This window comes from Hyaena hyaena, unplaced genomic scaffold (genome assembly GCF_003009895.1).
Source record: "Hyaena hyaena isolate Hyena2069 unplaced genomic scaffold, ASM300989v1 scaffold_44, whole genome shotgun sequence".
NCBI classification, from domain to species: Eukaryota; Metazoa; Chordata; class Mammalia; order Carnivora; family Hyaenidae; genus Hyaena; species Hyaena hyaena.
Window position 1 is genome coordinate 533,725 of NW_024080676.1, and position 18,134 is coordinate 551,858.

Sequence of the window (18,134 nt, forward strand, 5' to 3'; positions counted from 1 at the left end):
GCTAGAATTTAGGGGAAATATCATACTCCATTCTTAGGACATGCTGTTATTTGTGGGCACTATAGATTGAGCCAGTGATCGTTAAAAGCAGTAGTTGTTTTGTTTTTGTTTTTGTTTTCAGACAGTAAATTATAGTATGGTAAATGTCTTTCTTGTGTTCACTGACCATGCGTTTCTGTGTAACTTAGAAATACGCCATGTACAATGAGAAAGAATGAAATATGGTCATGTGTAGCAACATGGATGGACCTTGAGGGTGTTATGCTGAGCGAAATAAGTCAGGCAGAGAAGGACAAATACCATATGTTTGCACGTATAGGAGGATTAGGAAGAAGCTAATGGAGGACCATGGGGGAGGAGAAGGGGGAAAATAATGGGGGAGAGGGAGAGACGCAAACCATGAGAGACTCTTGAATGCTGAGAACAAACTGAGGACTGATGGGTGTCGGGGGGAAGTGGGGAGATGGGCATGGAGGAGGGCACTTGTGGAGATGAGCACTGGGTGTTATATGGAAACCAACTTGACAATAAACTATTTGTAAAAAAAAATAAAAATAAAAAATAATTAAAAATTTGAAAAGAAATAGGCCATGTAGACTTGCTGTAATCTGCAGCATGGTATTGTATTGCAATTCTGTGAATCTGTATCTGTAAATTTTGTTGTGTTTTATCTAATCAGAATCTTGTAGAAAATCTTATCAGATCTGTTTTGTGATAATCCTCAATTGATGAGGCATGGGCTGATAAGACACACTGGCATGGGTTCTGAATTTTCACTTCAATTTTGTTTTGTGGTTTTTGTGTAAATGTTTTTGGTGTCAGTATTCTTAAATTTGCTTTGGTTAATCCTCTGGAAGTTACCAAATTTCCTTATTTCATGTTACTATTTTTCTAGTAGACTTCACTTTTTTTTTTAATTTTTTAAAATTTTTTTGTTTTTATTTATTTCTGAGAGAGAGAGAAAGGGAGACAGTGTGAGCAGGGGAGGGTCAGAGAGAGAGGGAGACACAGAATCCGAAGTAGGCTCCAGGCTCTGAGCTAGCTGTCAGCACAGAGCCCAACGCGGGGCTCGAACCCACGAATCATGAGATCATGACCTGAGCCGAAGTTGGACGCTTAACCGACTGAGCCACCCAGGCGCCCCAAGTAGACTTCACTTTTAAGAGCAGTTTTAGGTTTACCAAAATATTGAACGAAAAGTATATAGTTCTTATATATGCCTCCATATACCCCCCACCCACATTTTTCCCTATAGTTAACATCTTGCATTAGTGTAGTACATTTCTTATACTTGGTTAACTAATATTGATCCAGTATAATTAAGTAAAGCCCATAGTTTACATTAGGGTTCACTCTTTTTACTGTTTTGTATAGGTTTTGACAAATGCACAGTGGTATGTATCTACCATTATAGTATAAAAAAATGCCTGTGCTTCATTCAAGTACCCCTTTTCCTCCTTCCAAATTCTTAACAATTACTTATCTTTTTTATGTCTCCATAGTTTTACCTTTGCCAGAATGTCAAATACTGGAGAGTCATGCAATATGTAGCTTTTTCAGATTGGCTTCATTCACTTAACAATTACGGTTTCTTCATGTCTTTTTATGACTTGATGTATCATTGCTTTTTATCATTAAATAATATTCCATTGTATGGATGTACGATTGTTCATTTACTCACTTATTGAGGATATCTTGTTTGCTTCCTATTTTGAACAATTATGAATAAAATTTGAAACATTCATGTGCAGGTTTTGTATGGGTGCAAGTTTTTAGTATTAGGTAGACACCAAAGAGCACAAGGAGATGTTTAATTTTATAGGACAGTGTCTTTCACAGTGGCTATACCATTTTGTGTTTCTGCCAACAGTGAATGAGAGTTCTTGTTGCTGTATGTACATCCTCACCAACACCGTATGTTGTCAGTGTTGTAGATTTTAGCCTTTCTAATAAATGTGTAGTGGTACTTACTTAAATTTGTAATTTCCCAGTGATACATTATGTTGAGCATCTTTTCATGTGCTTATTTGCCCTCTGTTATCTCTTCTTTTGTGAAATGTCTATTCAGGTCTTTTCATTTTTTTGATTGAGTTTTCTTACTCTTGAATTTTGAGATGTTTGCATATTTTGGATACAAGTCCTACAGTGTTCTTTTAAACCTTTCTGTTCTTTATTAAGGTGATTAAACCACTTCCCGCCTCTTTTTAACTTTTATGGTTTTTAATTATTTGGAAATTTATTTACTAAAGTTAGGTATTTTAGTAATTTATATTAGGGAATAAAAGTATTATATATAAATGAATTTTCTTAGTAACTGAAATGTACTTTTTAACCAAAAATAGTAAATAGTAAAATGATTGACACACCTAATCATGATCTTCAACTATATTAAACATAAGGTACTATTTTTTAATTAATCAGCCCACCAATATTATTTGCTGGTTATTAGTTTTTATATGGTGCTTATTATGGTATACTGTGGGAATATTGTGATACATAAGAGCCACTGCTTTTAGTGACTGAACTGTTCTTTTTCAATTGATCTTTCCTAGTTTTTTTTTTCTCTAATCTGTCATTTGTGACTTCTCTTGTTAGTCTTATAATGTGGTGTTTCCTCTTATATTTCAAAATTTTTACAGTTTAGATAAGGTACCAAGATTGCTGTAAATCCTCTTCAATATTTTTTAACCCTTAAATGATTGTTAATATTGGCTATTAAAATTACATGGTTGTGATTTATTTATTTATTTTTGCATTTTTAAAATGTAAATTTTAGTTAACATACATTGCAGTATTGATTTCAGGAGTAGAATTCAGTGATTCATCACTTACGTACAACACCCAGTGGTCATCGTAAGTGCCTTCCTTTAGTACCCATCACACATCTAGCCCATCTCCCACCTCCTTCCTTCTGTCAAACCATAGTTTGTTCTCTGTCATTGAGTCCCTTGTTTGTTTTCCTCTCTTTTCTTCCCCCTTCCCATTGTTCATCTGTTATGTTTCTTAAATTTGACACTAGTGAAATCATATGATATTTGTCTTTCTCTGATTGACTTTTTTCGCATAGCATTATACATTGTAGCTCATCCATGTCATTGCAAATGGCAAGATTTCATTCTTTCTAATGGCTGAGTAATATTCTATTGTATATATTACTACATACAACATCTTTAAATAATTTTTTAAGTTTATTAATTTTGAGAGAAAGAGTGCATGTATGAGAGCAGGGGAAGGGCAGAGAGTGAGGGAGAGAATCCCAAGCAGGATCCACTCAGAGCCTGATGTGGGGCTCATACTCATGAACCACTGTGAGATCATTACCTGAGCCAAAACCAAGAGTCAGATGCTGAACTGATTGAGCCACCCATATGCCCCAACTGTATCTTCTTTATCCATTCATCAATTGATGGACATTTGGACTCTCTTCATAGTTTTGCTGTTGTTGATAATGCTGCTGTAACAACATTCAGAGTGATTATTAAAAGATATGAAATAGGGCCATTGTGTTACCTGTAGAGTTGGTGTTTCTGATGATGCTCTCTGGTACTTTTTAGTCTTTGTTGCTTTTGGTCTCCTCTCCCACTTCCCCCAGACTCAAAGAATTCCCTTTAAAATTTCTTGTAGGGCTGGTTTAGTGGTCACAAACCCCTTTAATTTTTGTTTGTCTGGAAACTCTTTATCACTTCCTCTATTTTGAATGATAACCCTGCTGGGTAGAATAGTCTTGGTTCCATAATTTTCCCATTCAGTACGTTGAATATATCTTGCATTTTCTTTCTGTCCTTCCAAATTTCTCTGGACAAGTCTCTTGCAAACCTGATCTGTCTTCCCTTGTTAGGTTAATGACTTTTTTTCCCCTTGCTGCTTTCAGGATTCTTTCTTTGTCTGTGTATTTTATGAATTTGGATATGATATATCTTGGTGATGCCTGGCTTTTGTTGAATTTAATGGGAGTTCTCTGTGCTACTTGGATTTTGATGTCTGTTCACTTCCTCAGATTAGGGAAGCTTTCAGCTATAATTCGCTCACTTATACCTTCTGCCTCCTTTTCTCTCTATCTTCTGGGACTCATATGAATGTTGTTATTATTTTTTAAATGTTTATTTTGAGAGATCACACAAGCCAGGGAAGGCCTGAGAGAGAACCCCAAGCAGGCTCATTGTTGATAGTGCAGAGCCTGATGGGAGACTTGATCCCATGAACTATGAGATCATGACTTGAGCTGAAATCAGGAGTTGGACACTTAGGGGCGCCTGGGTGGCTTAGTCGGTTAAGTGTCCGACTTTCGCTTAGGTCATGACTCGCGGTTCGTGGGTTCGAGCCCCGCGTCGGGCTCTGTGCTGACTGCCAGCTCAGAGCCTGGAGCCTGTTTCAGTCTGTGACTCCCTCTCTCTCTGACCCTCCACTGCTCACGCTGTCTCTCTCTCTCTCTCCTAGAAATAAATAAAACATTAAAAAAAAAAAAAAGAGTTGGACACTTAACCAACTGAGCCACTCAGGCACCCCTGAATATTGTTATGTTTTAATAAATCACTGAGTTCCCTGATTTTGCCTTCATGATCCCTGACCTGTTTCCCTCTTCTTTTCAGCTTCATTATTTTCCTTATTTTATCTTCTATATTGGTAATTTGCTTCTCTGCATTGTCCGTCCTTGTTTTTATGGCCTACATTTGGGTTTGCCTCTCATTTATAGCATTTTCAATTTTGGCCTGACTAGATTTTAGTACTTTTATCTTTGTATAGGAGGATTCTCTGGTGTTTTCTATGCTTTTTTCAAGCTCCCCCAGTGTCCTTATAATTGTTGTTTTAAATTCTAGTTCAGACATCTTATTTATTTTTGCATTGGTTACATCCTTGGCCATTATTTCTTTTTGTTTTTTCTTTTGAGGTGAATTCCTCCATCTTGTCATTTTAGAGGAAGAAAAAACAGTAATAATAGAATGAAATAAAAATTAAAAATTTAAAAAATCAAATAAAGGAAGTTAGATCCTAGGTTTGTTTTGGTCTGCTTATTAAGAGAATCTTGATAGGAAAAAAATTTTTTTTAAGTAATAAACTTTTCTCTTTCTGTATTCAAGAAAACAAAAATAGCAAAACCAGAACAGAAGCAACAACAACAACAAAAATGATCGAACAAAAAACCCAGATGAAGCTAGATCCCCTTTGCCCTGGAATTGTAACTTTGCAGCAGTCTCTGGTCAGTAGACTAAGCTAGTGGAAGGAATTTGTGCTGATCTTCTGAGGCAAGGGCCTGCTGCTCTGATTCTCAGGCCCCTTGTCCTAGTGTGAAGGTTCCCGGAGGGCACAGGGAGGTGGGGCTTGGTGTAACGGCTTCGTTCTTCAGTAGGTGGCGCTGCTTAGCTCACTGGGGTCAATCAGTGTTGGTGGACAAGAGCAGGGAGTTTGCACACTCACAGATACACGATCAGTCATCCTTTCTGTGTCCCTCACTTCTGTTAGTTCCCCACGTACTCCCTGTGTCCACGCTGTCCGTCTACCAACTGGTGCCTTTCTCCAGAGTCTTATCTTAGGCACAGCTGTGTTTCAAAACCCTACACTAAAGAGACCCCTGTTGTTCAGATCTGTCCTGATCTTCTGGGGAGGGTCTCCCCTGCTGTGGCTGGTACCCACTTGTCTCAGGAAATGGTCTGGTAATGCTACCATGCAGTGGCAGCAGGTTAGAGTTTATGACAAATACAACACACATTGGGTGCCAGGGTTTGCTACCCTCAGCCAGTGTCTTTGTTGCTATACAACGTGGCTGTTTGATGGTGCCTGCTGGGTCTTTTTGCCCACGGAGTGGCCTTATCACCTCTACCAAATCCACTTCAAGGAGGGGAACTGCTGCTTTCCGTGCAGCCCAGTGTATCCTCAGACCAAGCTGCCTGCTCCCGGGGCTGTGCCCTGCTTCCTTCCCAGACTACCACCAGGGTCTGATTTCTGAAACTTAAGACTCTGTGCTCTGCTGTTTATATATATTAAAACAAAACAAAACAAAACAAAACTGGCAGTATTGAAACCCTTTTGACTTGTCAGGAGTGAAACTCCTTTTTCCCTTGTCAATGGTTTTGGGGAAAAGTTTTCTTGTGCAGTCCTCTGTGCTTGTTTTCACTTTCTCTGTAGCTGCTTTCAGGGGGAGTGCTTTCTTGAACATACCTGATGGATTACTCTCTCTCCTCTTTTTCATCCACAAAAATGGCTCCCTTCCTTCTGCTGCACTGCAACTCTTCTCTTCCCCAGTTTCATCTCTCCGTACCACATAACTGCCTCATTTCCCCCCTCAGATTATGCAGGTTGTTCTGTTAATCCTCAGATTGGTTTCCTAGGTATTGAAAATGGTTTGTTGTTGATCTAGTTGTGTTCAAGGGATGAGACAAGCCCGGGATGAGACAAGTTCCCCTTGCTACTCCCTCTGAACCCCATTTCTACTTATTTAATATCTTCAATGTATACTTTTACAAACATATCATTTTTCTGAATAATATGTCGTTTTCAAATTAGTGCTATTGAATATGTTTTGAATTTTTTTAAATGTTTTATTTTTAAAAAAAATTTTTTTAATGTTTTATTTATTTCTAGGAGAGAGAGAGAGAGAGAGACAGCGTGAGCAGGGGAGGGTCAGAAAGAGAGGGAGTCACAGACTGAAACAGGCTCCAGGCTCTGAGCTGGCAGTCAGCACAGAGCCCGATGCGGGGCTCGAACCCATGAACCGCGAGTCATGACCTAAGCGAAAGTCGGACGCTTAACCGACTAAGCCACCCAGGGGCCCCATTGTTTTATTTATTTCTGAGAGCGAGAGAGACAGTGTGAGCAGGGGAGGGTCAGAGAGAGAGAGGGAGACACAGAATCTGAAACAGGTTCCAGGCTCTGAGCTAGCTGTCAGCACAGAGCCCAACACGGGGCTCAAACCCACGTACCGTGAGATCATGACCTGAGCCGAAGTCGGATGGACTCTTAACTGACTGAGCCACCCAGGCGCCCCTAATATGTTTTGAAACAAGAGCTTTTCCAGTCTACTCCCTTTAGACATTTCAGCCTATGCTGTTTGCATATCTTTCTTCTAGTTATTCTGGTATGTGCATGACCCTTTATTTTTTTGGGTTTTAATGTTGGGTTTTCTATATCCTATTGTGTTAGTTATCTATGCTTCTAGCTTCTTTTTTCCTTCGTAAAAAATTTTTAAATGGTATAACTAATGAAATTTCCCGTTTCGATCTAGCTTCTCTTTTCAGAGTGTCTCTGCTGAAATTTATGCTGTCAGTGAAACTTGATATTGATGCATATAGAATACTTTGTGCTTTGTAACCACCCTGAGCCTTGATCTCCATATCCTCACCATTGAAGACTAATAGCTATGGAACTTATTACCCACTTTTAGTACATCCCAGTTTTGGCCCCTACGTATATCCTTTACTGTAATTGTTTGATTTTTATTGTTTTTACAAATAATAGTATAAAGCCAAAGTCTTTCAGAAAACTTTTTTCAAGATCACCGCCTATTTTTTTAAAGATAATTTGGAGGGACTGTAGTTTCAATTACTTGCAAACTGGTTAGTAATCTGTCATTGCCTACTATATTAGAATTAAATTCCTGTCTTTTTCTGTCTTCTGTTATTTGGCTCTTTCTTGTCAACCCTTTCACCTGCTATTTCCTAACATATTACTTGAGTCCAGAAAAATTTTCAGGTCCATCCCCCTGTATCCCAACTGCAGCCATGTTATATTGTTAAATTTATTTGATGAGGATGCTTTGTTTTGTTTTACTGTAACAATAATGTATTTATTTGATGAATTTTTTTTAGAAAACCAATGTAGTTAACATACAGTGTTATATTAGTTTCAGGTGTACAGTATAGTGATTCAACAATTTTATACATTACTCAGTGCTCATCAGGATGTACTCTTCATTCCCTTTACCTGTTTTACCCATTGCCCCTCCGGTAACCATCAGTTTGTTCTCCATAGTTCAGTCTGTTTTTTGGTTTGTCTTTTTGTTGTTCGTTTGTTTCTTAAATTCCACAAGTGAGTGAAATCATAAGGTATTTGTCTTTCTCTGACCCACTTCACTTGGCATTATGCTCTACGGATCCATCCATGTTACTGCAGTTTTGAAATCCAAATTTTTTTTTTTTTTTTGTAAAGGGGACCAACTTCTAAAACTACTCATTTGGTGGAAAAGCATGCTCATTCTGAAGAGAAACTTTAAGTCTTTATCCTAGTAAATATGCCCATTCACAAATTTTGCTTCAGAAATAATAATACATTTTCTTTGGGTACTATCTCAGACCCTGTTGAGGAGATTACATAGTATGCAGTATATACAACTTCAGTATTGTTATAAAATTTGAAAAATTCTGAATTTCAAAATATATTTGGCTCCAGGGAAGTTGGATGAGAGATGACAGACATATGGTGATGAAAATGTATTCTCACTGGGGTACCTGGGTGGCTTAGTTGGTTAAGTGTCTGACTCTTGATTTTGGCTTGGGTCATAATCTCACTATTTGTGACATCAATAAATATTAATAAAAAATTCTATTCTCACTTGAACTTCCCTTTTTCTGAGCTGTTTTCTATCACTGCTGTTACTTCAATGGTTTAATGAAAAGATGCCTTAACTAAATAGAGAATCTGGATTCTAATCTTGGCTCTACTGTTTGTTAAATTTATGATCTTGATCAAGTTTATTTAACTGTTCTAGTGATAATCTGCACCCAGTCTTAGACTTTATATGGGCTAAGTAAGATAATGTAAATGCTTTAAAATGTTAATACTGTACAAATAATACTACAGATAGTAAGAACAATAATTAATATTTCAAGTTCTGGGACTTCTTTCCTAATAATTTGGATATCTTAATTATATGCCAAGGAATGAGAATGATACTTGATTATAGTAATAATCCAAGTTATTATTGAGGCCTTACTTTATGCTGTGGACCCTGGTAAGCATGTAACATTGGAGGCTACTGCCTTTCTGTGTTGCAGATGAAGGGACTGATGATCAAGGATTAAACTTTCCCAAGGTCTTGTAGCTACACCGCTCACAGTAACTGATTTCAGGCTCAGATTCCATTCCAATTCTGGCTGACTTTCAGTTTTAAATTTTACATGGAGACAGAATGGATTGTGTCTGTTGAATTGCTTTCTCACTTTTGTGTATTAAGTCTTATTATGTACTAAGTGAAAAAATGAACTCATCTTTAAATTACTATTAGCTCTCTTTGGGTTCCATTTTCTAACTTCTTAATCCATTCCTCTCAATAACTGCTGTGTTGAGGCTAAATCTGGCTATAGCTCATGTGCATCAATATCTCTTAAAGATTGATGCCTCTGTTTCCTTGAAAGTATTCTAATTATCTTTGGTAATTTTTTTGGTTTTTTATGAAACCAGAAGACTTTATAACAAAGATGCACTTAATTTTAAGATTTATCCCATTATGACTATGTACGCAGGCATACACATCTCTGAAATATCCTTAAATAAAACGATTGTTAATACAGTAATTTAGGAAATCTTAATACCATTAGACTTTTCTGTGACATACCATAGCATCTGTGATGTTCAAGCCTGGCTTCTTAGGGAGCATGAAATAATAACTTTTAAGCATACGAAACTATTATAAGGTAAGGACTTAAAATCAAGGTGTAACTTTTTTTGTTCAACTAGTAGTTTGGCAATCAAAGTGAAGGAATTTACCACGTGATTTTCCTTAATGTTTTGTCTTTTTAGCCTGTGACTGTGTTTGTACATACAAGAGTGTTATCTATGGATCTCTATGTCTCTTAGTGAACTACTTTACTAGAATATCTAGAGTAATTAGTGTTGTAACCAGTGAGTGTTGTAGCTAGAACTTCACTCCTCAATCTAGAAAAACATGCTGGACATTAATCTTTTGTTCTGCTGACTGGGTCAACTTTTCCATTCCACTTGTATCGCATCCACTTTATGAGTCATTCCAAAATCTGTTACATACAGCATTAACTTGTTTGAAAGGCAAGCTTTAGCATGAAGCTTATTTTAGCATGAAGATCTATGTGAGATTAAGTTGGGATCTGGGGACCCAGGATATAAGAAATTTCACATATACATATCTAGAAAGACCAAAAGAATACACTTAACTAAGATTGGCATTAGAGAACATATTTAGGTATTGGCTAGATATTACAAAGATATTAAAAAGCAAGACAAAGTTTAAAAATATAGCTGACTTTCAATAAATAATGATTGGACAAATGAATATAATAGGGCATTATAAACTCTGTAAGAGTTTGCTGTGTGTGTGTGTGTGTGTGTGTGTTTCTTTTGGCATGAGTCAAAATAGGATTTCAGACCAAATTAATGGAAGAACTCTGTGATTCATTACTTTCCTGTAGCTTCTTTTCAAATCTCCTTCACTGCAACCCCAAATCATTTGGTGTGGATATAAATGATGATGAATTTGCCTACAGACAGGAGTCAGGTGTTCATGGTAGTGATGATCAGATTGTTGCTTTTTTCATATCTACTCATTTTGTGGGCATGCTTGTGGGAAGATAGAAGGGGTGAAGCAAAAGAGCACTGGCAATATCTTACCCACCTGCCAGTTAGGGATTTATTACCAACTATAACTGTGGGAAATTTCACACATTGCTAACTACTCTTTGTGACACTGGACCATTTCCTCTAAGCAGTATGGATTTATTCAACAAATATTTTAGTTCCTAATATGTGTTTACAATTCTTCAGATACTGACCAGTAAGAGATAAGGCCTCTGCCCTTCTATAGAGCTTAAAATAGGAAACTAAACAAGACAGGAGAAACTCACAGACAACTAGACAAGCTCTAATAAAGTAATGAGGTGAGTGTCTGATAGAGGAAGTAGACAATGCTGCTGGATCCTAGCTAATGAGGTGAATGAAGGTCAGGGAAGGCCCTGCTAAAAGTGAAGTCTAAGCCGAGATCTTTTTTTTTTTTTTTTTTACAAATAGTTTATTGTCAAATTAGTTTCTACATAACACTCAGTGCTCATCCCCAAAGTGCCCTCCTCCATGCCCATCCCCCCTCCCCCCCACATCCATCAGTCCTCAGTTTTTGTCAGCATTCAAGAGTCTCTCATGGTTTGCCTCTCTCCCTTTCCCCCACCATTTCCCCCCTTCTTCTCCCCCTTGTTCCTCCGTCAAGTACCTCCTAATCCTCCTATACGTGCAAACATATGATATTTGTCCTTCTCTGCCTGACTTATTTCGCTCAGCATAACACCCTCAAGGTCCATCCATGTTGCTACACATGGCCAGATTTCATGGTTTCTCATTGCCATGTAGTATTCCATGGTATAGATAAACCACATCTTCTTGATCCATTCATCTGTTGATGGACACTTAGGCTCTTTCCTTGTTTTAGCTATTGTGGAGAGTGCTGCTATGAACATTGGGGTACATGTGCTCCTATGCCTCAGCATTTCTGTATCCCTTGGGTAAATTCCTAGCAGTGCTATTGCTGGGTCATAAGGGAGTTCTATTGTTAGTTTCCTGAGGAACCTCCACACTGTTTTCCAGAGGGGCTGTACCAGTTTACATTCCCACCAACAGTGTAGGAGGGTGCCCGTTTCTCCACATCCTCGCCAGCATCTAGAGTTCTCTGATGTGCTCATTTTAGCCACTCTGACTGGTGTGAGGTGGTATCTCAGTGTGGTTTTGATTTGTATTTCCCTGATGAGGGATGCTGAGCATCGTTTCATGTGTCTGTTGGCCATCTGGATGTCCTCTTTGGAGAAGTGTCTGTTCATATCTTCTGCCCATTTCTTCACTGGGTTGTTTGTTTTTCGGGCGTGTAGTTTGGTGAGTTCCTTATAGATTCTGGATATTAACCCTTTATCTGATATGTCATTTGCAACTATCTTTTCCCATTCCGTTGGTTGCCTATTAATTTTCTGGGTTGTTTCCTTGGCTGTGCAGAAGCTTTTAATCTTGATGAGGTCCGAACAGTTTATTTTTGCTCTTGATTCCCTTGCTTTTGGGGATGTGTCAAGTAAGAAGTTGCTGCGGTGGAGGTCAAGGAGGTTGTTTCCTGCTTTCTCCTCTAGGGTGTCGATAGTTTCCTGTCTCACGTTCAGGTCCTTTATCCATTTTGAGTGTATTTTTGTGCATGGTGTGAGAAAATGATCTAGTTTCATTCTTCTGCATGTTGCTGTCCAGTTCTCCCAACGCCATCTGTTAAAAAGGCTGTCTTTTTTCCAATGGATATTCTTTCCTGCTTTGTCAAAGATCAGTTGGCTGTATACTTTTGGGTCCACTTCTGAGTTCTCAGTTCTGTTCCATTGGTCTATGTGTCTGTTTTTGTGCCAATACCATACTGTCTTGAGGATGACAGCTTTGTAGTAGAGGCTGAAGTCTGGGATGGTGATACCTCCCGTTTTGGTTTTATTTTTCAGTATTACTTTGGCTATTCGGGGTCTTTTGTGGTTCCATACAAATTTTTGGATAGTTTGTTCTAGTTTTGAGAAGTATGCTGGTGCAATTTTGATTGGAATTGCATGGAATGTGTAGAGTGCTTTAGGTAGTAATGACATCTTAACTATATTTATTCTTCCTATCCATGAGCATGGAATGTTTTTCCATTTCTTTGTGTCTTCTTCAATTTCCTTCATAAGTTTTCTATAGTTTTCATCATACAGATCTCTTGTATCCTTGGTTAGGTTTATTCCGAGGTATTTTATGGTTTTTTGTGCAATTGTGAATGGGATCAGTTTCTTGATTTCTCTTTCTGTTGCTTCATTATTGGTGTATAAAAATTAAGCCGAGATCTTAAGGATGGGTAGAATTTAACCAGGTGAAGAGCAGGGGAAGAGGAAGGAACAGTAGGTCAAACTCTGGAAGCAGGAGAGGAGAGAGCATAATGGCAGTAAAGAGGAAGTGAAAGGAAATTGGCTGGAGGATAGAGTGTGAGGGAGTATAGATGGTGAGAAAATTCACCTTGATTTTCAGGTATGGTGAACTGTCTTATAATCTGATTTCAGTGTTCTCAGTTCTCTTTATTCTGAGTTCCAGGAAGACAGTACCTAGCAGAGAACATCAGTCCAAACAAAGCAACTGGGAAGAAACTACCCCCTCTGTTTCACATTAAATAACCATGAGTTATTTTCTTCAGTAATTCCCACAGATGATTCCACTCTGTGTGATGCTCACTACAAAAATGTTGGGGACTACTTTTAACACTAACATGAAGTGCTAATAATTGTTATGGTAATTATTTAACATAGACTAAATCATTTTTTTCAAAGGCCATTCCTAAGCTTGAATTCAGGTATAACTTGTGTTCCAGGCTATATAGTTAATTTCAACTTGGTGAAGTAAACAGACTGTGGCAGGAATTTTTCTGTTATTTTACTTTACACTGTACTGGATTAATGCTAAATGGTCATCAAAACTGCAAACTTTCCCTAAGATTAGGGGGGAAATTTTTGATTAGCAGAGTTCTAATTAGTAGCATACTATAAGTTCATTAACTGCTTAAAGTTCCAGGAGAGCAATTCCAAAGATAATCTCTAAGGGACTGAAAATAATAATGAGCTCCTTACTGCATCCTGTTGCACCACCAATCGAATTAAATAAACAGACCTGTAAATACAAAGTAACAGCATTAGATGTGCTGCCTAAATCATTGCCTACTGGAAGACAGGTGCAAAATTAATGAAAATAGATCAGCCAGCTTTCAGATCTGTAAGAGACAGATTGGTCCTGAATGGGCCAAATCATATCTTGTGATTTTTTAAGATCATACTAATAGTGAGCTAAAGCCAAATTACTTTTTGTAACCATATTGAAAAGGAGATGGTTGCACAATTGTCCGAGTGAAATGAATTTGGCCTCCAAATATTTTCCCAGCCTTATATTTTCTACTAAGCAGACTTTATGCTCTGCTACTACGTAACCTGCATTAAAAAAAAATTTTTTTTTAATGTTTTATTTATTTCTGAGAGAGAGAGCGTGAGCAGGGGAGGGTCAGAGAGAGAGGGAGACAAAGAATCTGAAGCAAGCTCCAGGCTCTGAGCTAGCTATCAGCTCAGAGCCGGACACAGGGCTCAAATCCACAAACTATGAGATCATGACCCGAGCTAAAGTTGGATGCTTAACTGACTGAGCCACTCAGGTGCCTCTAGAACCTGCATTTTTATTTTTATTTTTTAAAATATTTTTATTTATTTCTAGGAGAGAGAGAGACAGCGTGAGCAGGGGAGGGTCAGAGAGAGAGGGAGACACAGAATCTGAAACAGGCTCCAGGCTCTGAGCTGGCTATCAGCACAGAGCCCAACGCGGGGCTCGCAAACCGCGAGATCATGACCTAAGCTAAAGTCGGACGCTTAACCGACTAAGCCACCCAGGCGCCCCCAGAACCTGCATTTTTAAAATACTAGTTCCTTTGATGATATTTAATTTCTCCAAATCATTGAAATACCAAATACGATTCTGTTGCTCCAAAATCTTGTAAAAATTTATCACCCGTTTGACCCTTTTTGATAAAACCCATACCCTCTTTTCATCGTAACACTTGTATTACTTATAACTTTTTTTTTTTAATGTTTGTTTATTTTTGAGAAAGACAGAACCAAGCAGGGAAGGGTTAGAGAGAGGGAGACACAGACTCCAAAGCAGGCTCCAGGCTCTGAGCTGTCAGCACAGAGCCCAACATGAGGCTCGACCCCATGGACCACGAGATCATGTCCTAAGCCAAAGTTAGACACATAACTGACGGAGCCACCCAGGCACCCCTCCTTACAACTCTTTAAATAAGCTAACACCCAAGAATTATTTACTATAGATTTGATGCTGTTTTTGTTTTCAGAACTCTTCGTCTTGGCTTATACCTATCCTGCCTGATATGCTGCGACACATTTTTCAGTTTTGTGTTTTAGAAAGCAGCCAGGAAATTCTGGACCTCATTCACAAGGTACACAATGAATATACCTGTACTGTCTTCCCCAGTGATTTGGTAGATTAAAAAAAATTTTCATAATCGCTATACTGTTGTTGGTCAGGGATTTTAAGAAATAAGAAATCAAAACATTTGAAACGCCTGGACATCTTTAAGATGTGACAAGAAAATAGTCTTATAAAATATAAAGTTGAGTCTACTAGGCAAGTGTTAAAGCACTTTCTGATAGCCTCAGTACAGAAAGTAAAATGAAGGAAAGACTTTTCTTTATCACTTATTTTGGTGTTTATCAGTAGCTTATTGATCCTGCAAAGTATCTTTTGGAATTCATTGGTAATATATAGAGTCTGATTGTTTTAGTTTAGATTTATAAGATGTGTTGGAATCTTTAAAGAAGAGCCATTTGATATGTTTAACAGTGTTTATGAAGGGAAATGGTACTGTTTGATGTTTAAAATCTGTTAATTCAGTCTTGAATTATTATCTTTGAGGTGGCTCATGTTAACAGCCTTGGATTAACAGTAGTGTTATTTCTATGTGCCTTTAATTACATTTAATGTTAGGCATCAGGAAAGGTACCTTATTAAGTAAGATCATGAATCAAGACTTACATCATTCTTAATTTATACTAGGATATTACTACCTCTAACTTTAGCAGAGGATATCTGTAAAGAGCTGTTAGATGTTGACGTATGTATGTTGAATATAGGACTGCATTAGTATTGAGCTTTATGATATATGCAAAGGATTTCAACAGCTGAGATTTTGACAACTTTTACTGTTATGGGTATCTTTTATTTTTTAAAAAAATTTAATGTTTTTTTTTTTTAAATGTTTTATTTCTAGGAGAGAGAGAGAGAGAGACAGCGTGAGCAGGGGAGGGTCAGAGAGAGAGGGAGTCACAGACTGAAACAGGCTCCAGGCTCTGAGCTGGCAGTCAGCACAGAGCCCGACGCGGGGCTCGAACCCATGAACTGCGAGATCATGACCTAAGCGAAAGTAGGACGCTTAACCGACTAAGCCACCCAGGCGCCCCAGAAAATTTTAATATTTCTTTTTGAGAGAGAGAAAGACACACAGAGTGCAAGCAGGGGAGGGGCAGAGAGAGAGGGAAACACAGAATTCGAAGCAGGGTCCAGGCTCCAAGATGTCAGTACTGAGCCTGACACGGGGCTGGAACCCACGAACGGTGAGATCATGACCTGAGCTGAAGTCAGATGCTTAACTGACTGAGCCACCCAGGTGCCCCTGCGTGTCTTATATTTTAAATGATTTTTGTAAAATACTGAAGACAACTCTTGTGTTCCTCTCTTTAAAACTTTCTTTTGTGTTTTTTAGTATACAGAACTATCAAAAAGCAGTATTTAAAAATAAGCCTTTCTGTTGACTTTTTAAATTGATCTCTGTGCTATTTCCCATTTTTTTTTCCACTTCAGTATCCCTAAAAATAAGTATTAGGTTTTATTAGCCCTTACTAGAAAAATTTCACTTCTCATGTTTCTCTTTTGCTCTCTAGGTTTGGATGGAATTGTTGAGCAAAGCTTCAGTTCAGTATGTGGTAGCAGCTGCTTGTCCATGGATGGGTGCTTGGCTTTGCTTAATGATGCAGCCTTCTCATTTACCTATTGACCTAAATATGTTGCTAGAAGTAAAAGCTAGAGCCAAGGTAAGTGTAGAGGGACATAATGTATTTGTATATTCAGCTCTAAGTACTAATACAGTAAACTATATAAGAAATTTGTATTGGCTTATTTTAAGTGTGATTTAATTAATTTAATGTAAAAGAAATTACTGTTTTATGAGGACCTTGACAAAATGCATGGTAATTTTTATCCATTAAAATTTTGTGACAAGAATGTATTTTACTGGGAAAATTGCCTATTAGAGGAAAGTTGCCTATTAAATTCTAATGATTAAGCTTTAATTATAGTTACTTTTTCCCCCCTCTTTCCCTCTAGGAAAAAACAGGTGGTAAGGTACGCCAAGGCCAAAGCCAAACTAAAGAAGTCCTTCAGGAGTACATTGCAGGTGCAGAGACCATCATGGAAGACCCCTCCACTAGGGATTTTGTGGTTATGCGGGCCAGAATGATGGCAGCCAAGTGAGTACGCGGAAGCTTAGAAGCCTTTTAACCTATATGATATAGGGCAAGTTATGTATTTAACCTTTTAATGCATTTGGTTTCCTCATTTATAAATCAGAATAATAACTATTCCTACTTAGAGTATATTTTCAAGATAAGTTAATACTGACACATATTAAATACATGTTAGTTATAATGTTTTCATGGGAAAATCATATGGAATAGAGATTTGTTGAAGATTAAGCATAATTGTTAAGAACTTAGTGTCACATAAACCTGGGTTTTAATTCTTGCTCTAAATTAAAAAAAAAAAAAAAAGAAGAAGCCTTTTAACCAAAATACTCTTCTGATGTGTTTGTTGGTACTTCCTCCATCACACTAGTTGCAGAGTAAGAAAAAGTGTAATTAAACATTTTTCATTTTTTTGAAGTTTTAAGTAAGACTTCGGTCTTTTTATGAAGATGAAATAAGAGTTATGTCTTTGTTGCAAAAAGTTACAGCTTCAATAGGGGAAACTTTACTTCAGGTAAATTCGATAGTAATTTCTTTTTTCTCCCTCAGGTTGTTAGGAGCACTTTGTTGCTGTATTTGTGATCCAGGTGTAAATGTGGTAACCCAAGAAATTAAACCAGCTGAATCCCTAGGGCAGTTACTACTCTTCCATTTGAACTCCAAATCTGCCTTACAAAGAATTAGTGTTGCACTGGTAATCTGTGAATGGGCTGCTTTACAAAAGGTAAGATTTTGCCCCAAAAGCAGTGAAGACAAATTGAGTAAACCAAGTTCCATTAGCTGTTAAGATTATTTTCATTATATTTTATAAACAGAAAAAAATTTTCTCTGTATACAAATCCAACAGTCCTAGAAAAGTACTCTAAATAGTAGTGAAACATTTCTCTTCCAGTTGCTTTTGACCTTGGACTTTATTCTTAGAACCCCTAGTTTCGTACCTGAGACTACTAGCCATGACCATACTTAATGTGTGCTCTTGATAACACAATCTGTTAAGAAATACCCCTCCTAAAAAATCATGTGTATGTGCGGAAGCAGTCCAGAAACTGTTGGTCATTCATCCCCTTAGTATTGGAAAACTACGAGAGATAAGAGGCTTTGAGTAATAGAGATCCATTTGTATGA

At 37.7% G+C, this 18,134-nt stretch overlaps 1 protein-coding gene across 3 annotated transcripts in view; it reads left to right on the forward strand.

Annotated features, from left to right (window-relative positions):
- BTAF1 (B-TFIID TATA-box binding protein associated factor 1) overlaps positions 1–18,134 on the forward strand; it is a 105,843-nt gene that overhangs the window by 38,558 nt on the left and 49,151 nt on the right. For 2 of the 3 annotated variants that reach the window (XM_039230227.1, XM_039230229.1), the window contains 4 exons: positions 14,825–14,929; positions 16,431–16,580; positions 16,873–17,015; positions 17,559–17,733. In XM_039230227.1, the coding sequence (XP_039086158.1) occupies positions 14,825–14,929; positions 16,431–16,580; positions 16,873–17,015; positions 17,559–17,733 (573 nt within the window). The remainder of the gene's footprint in view (positions 1–14,824; positions 14,930–16,430; positions 16,581–16,872; positions 17,016–17,558; positions 17,734–18,134) is intronic. The other variant, XM_039230228.1, reaches the window with a different exon arrangement.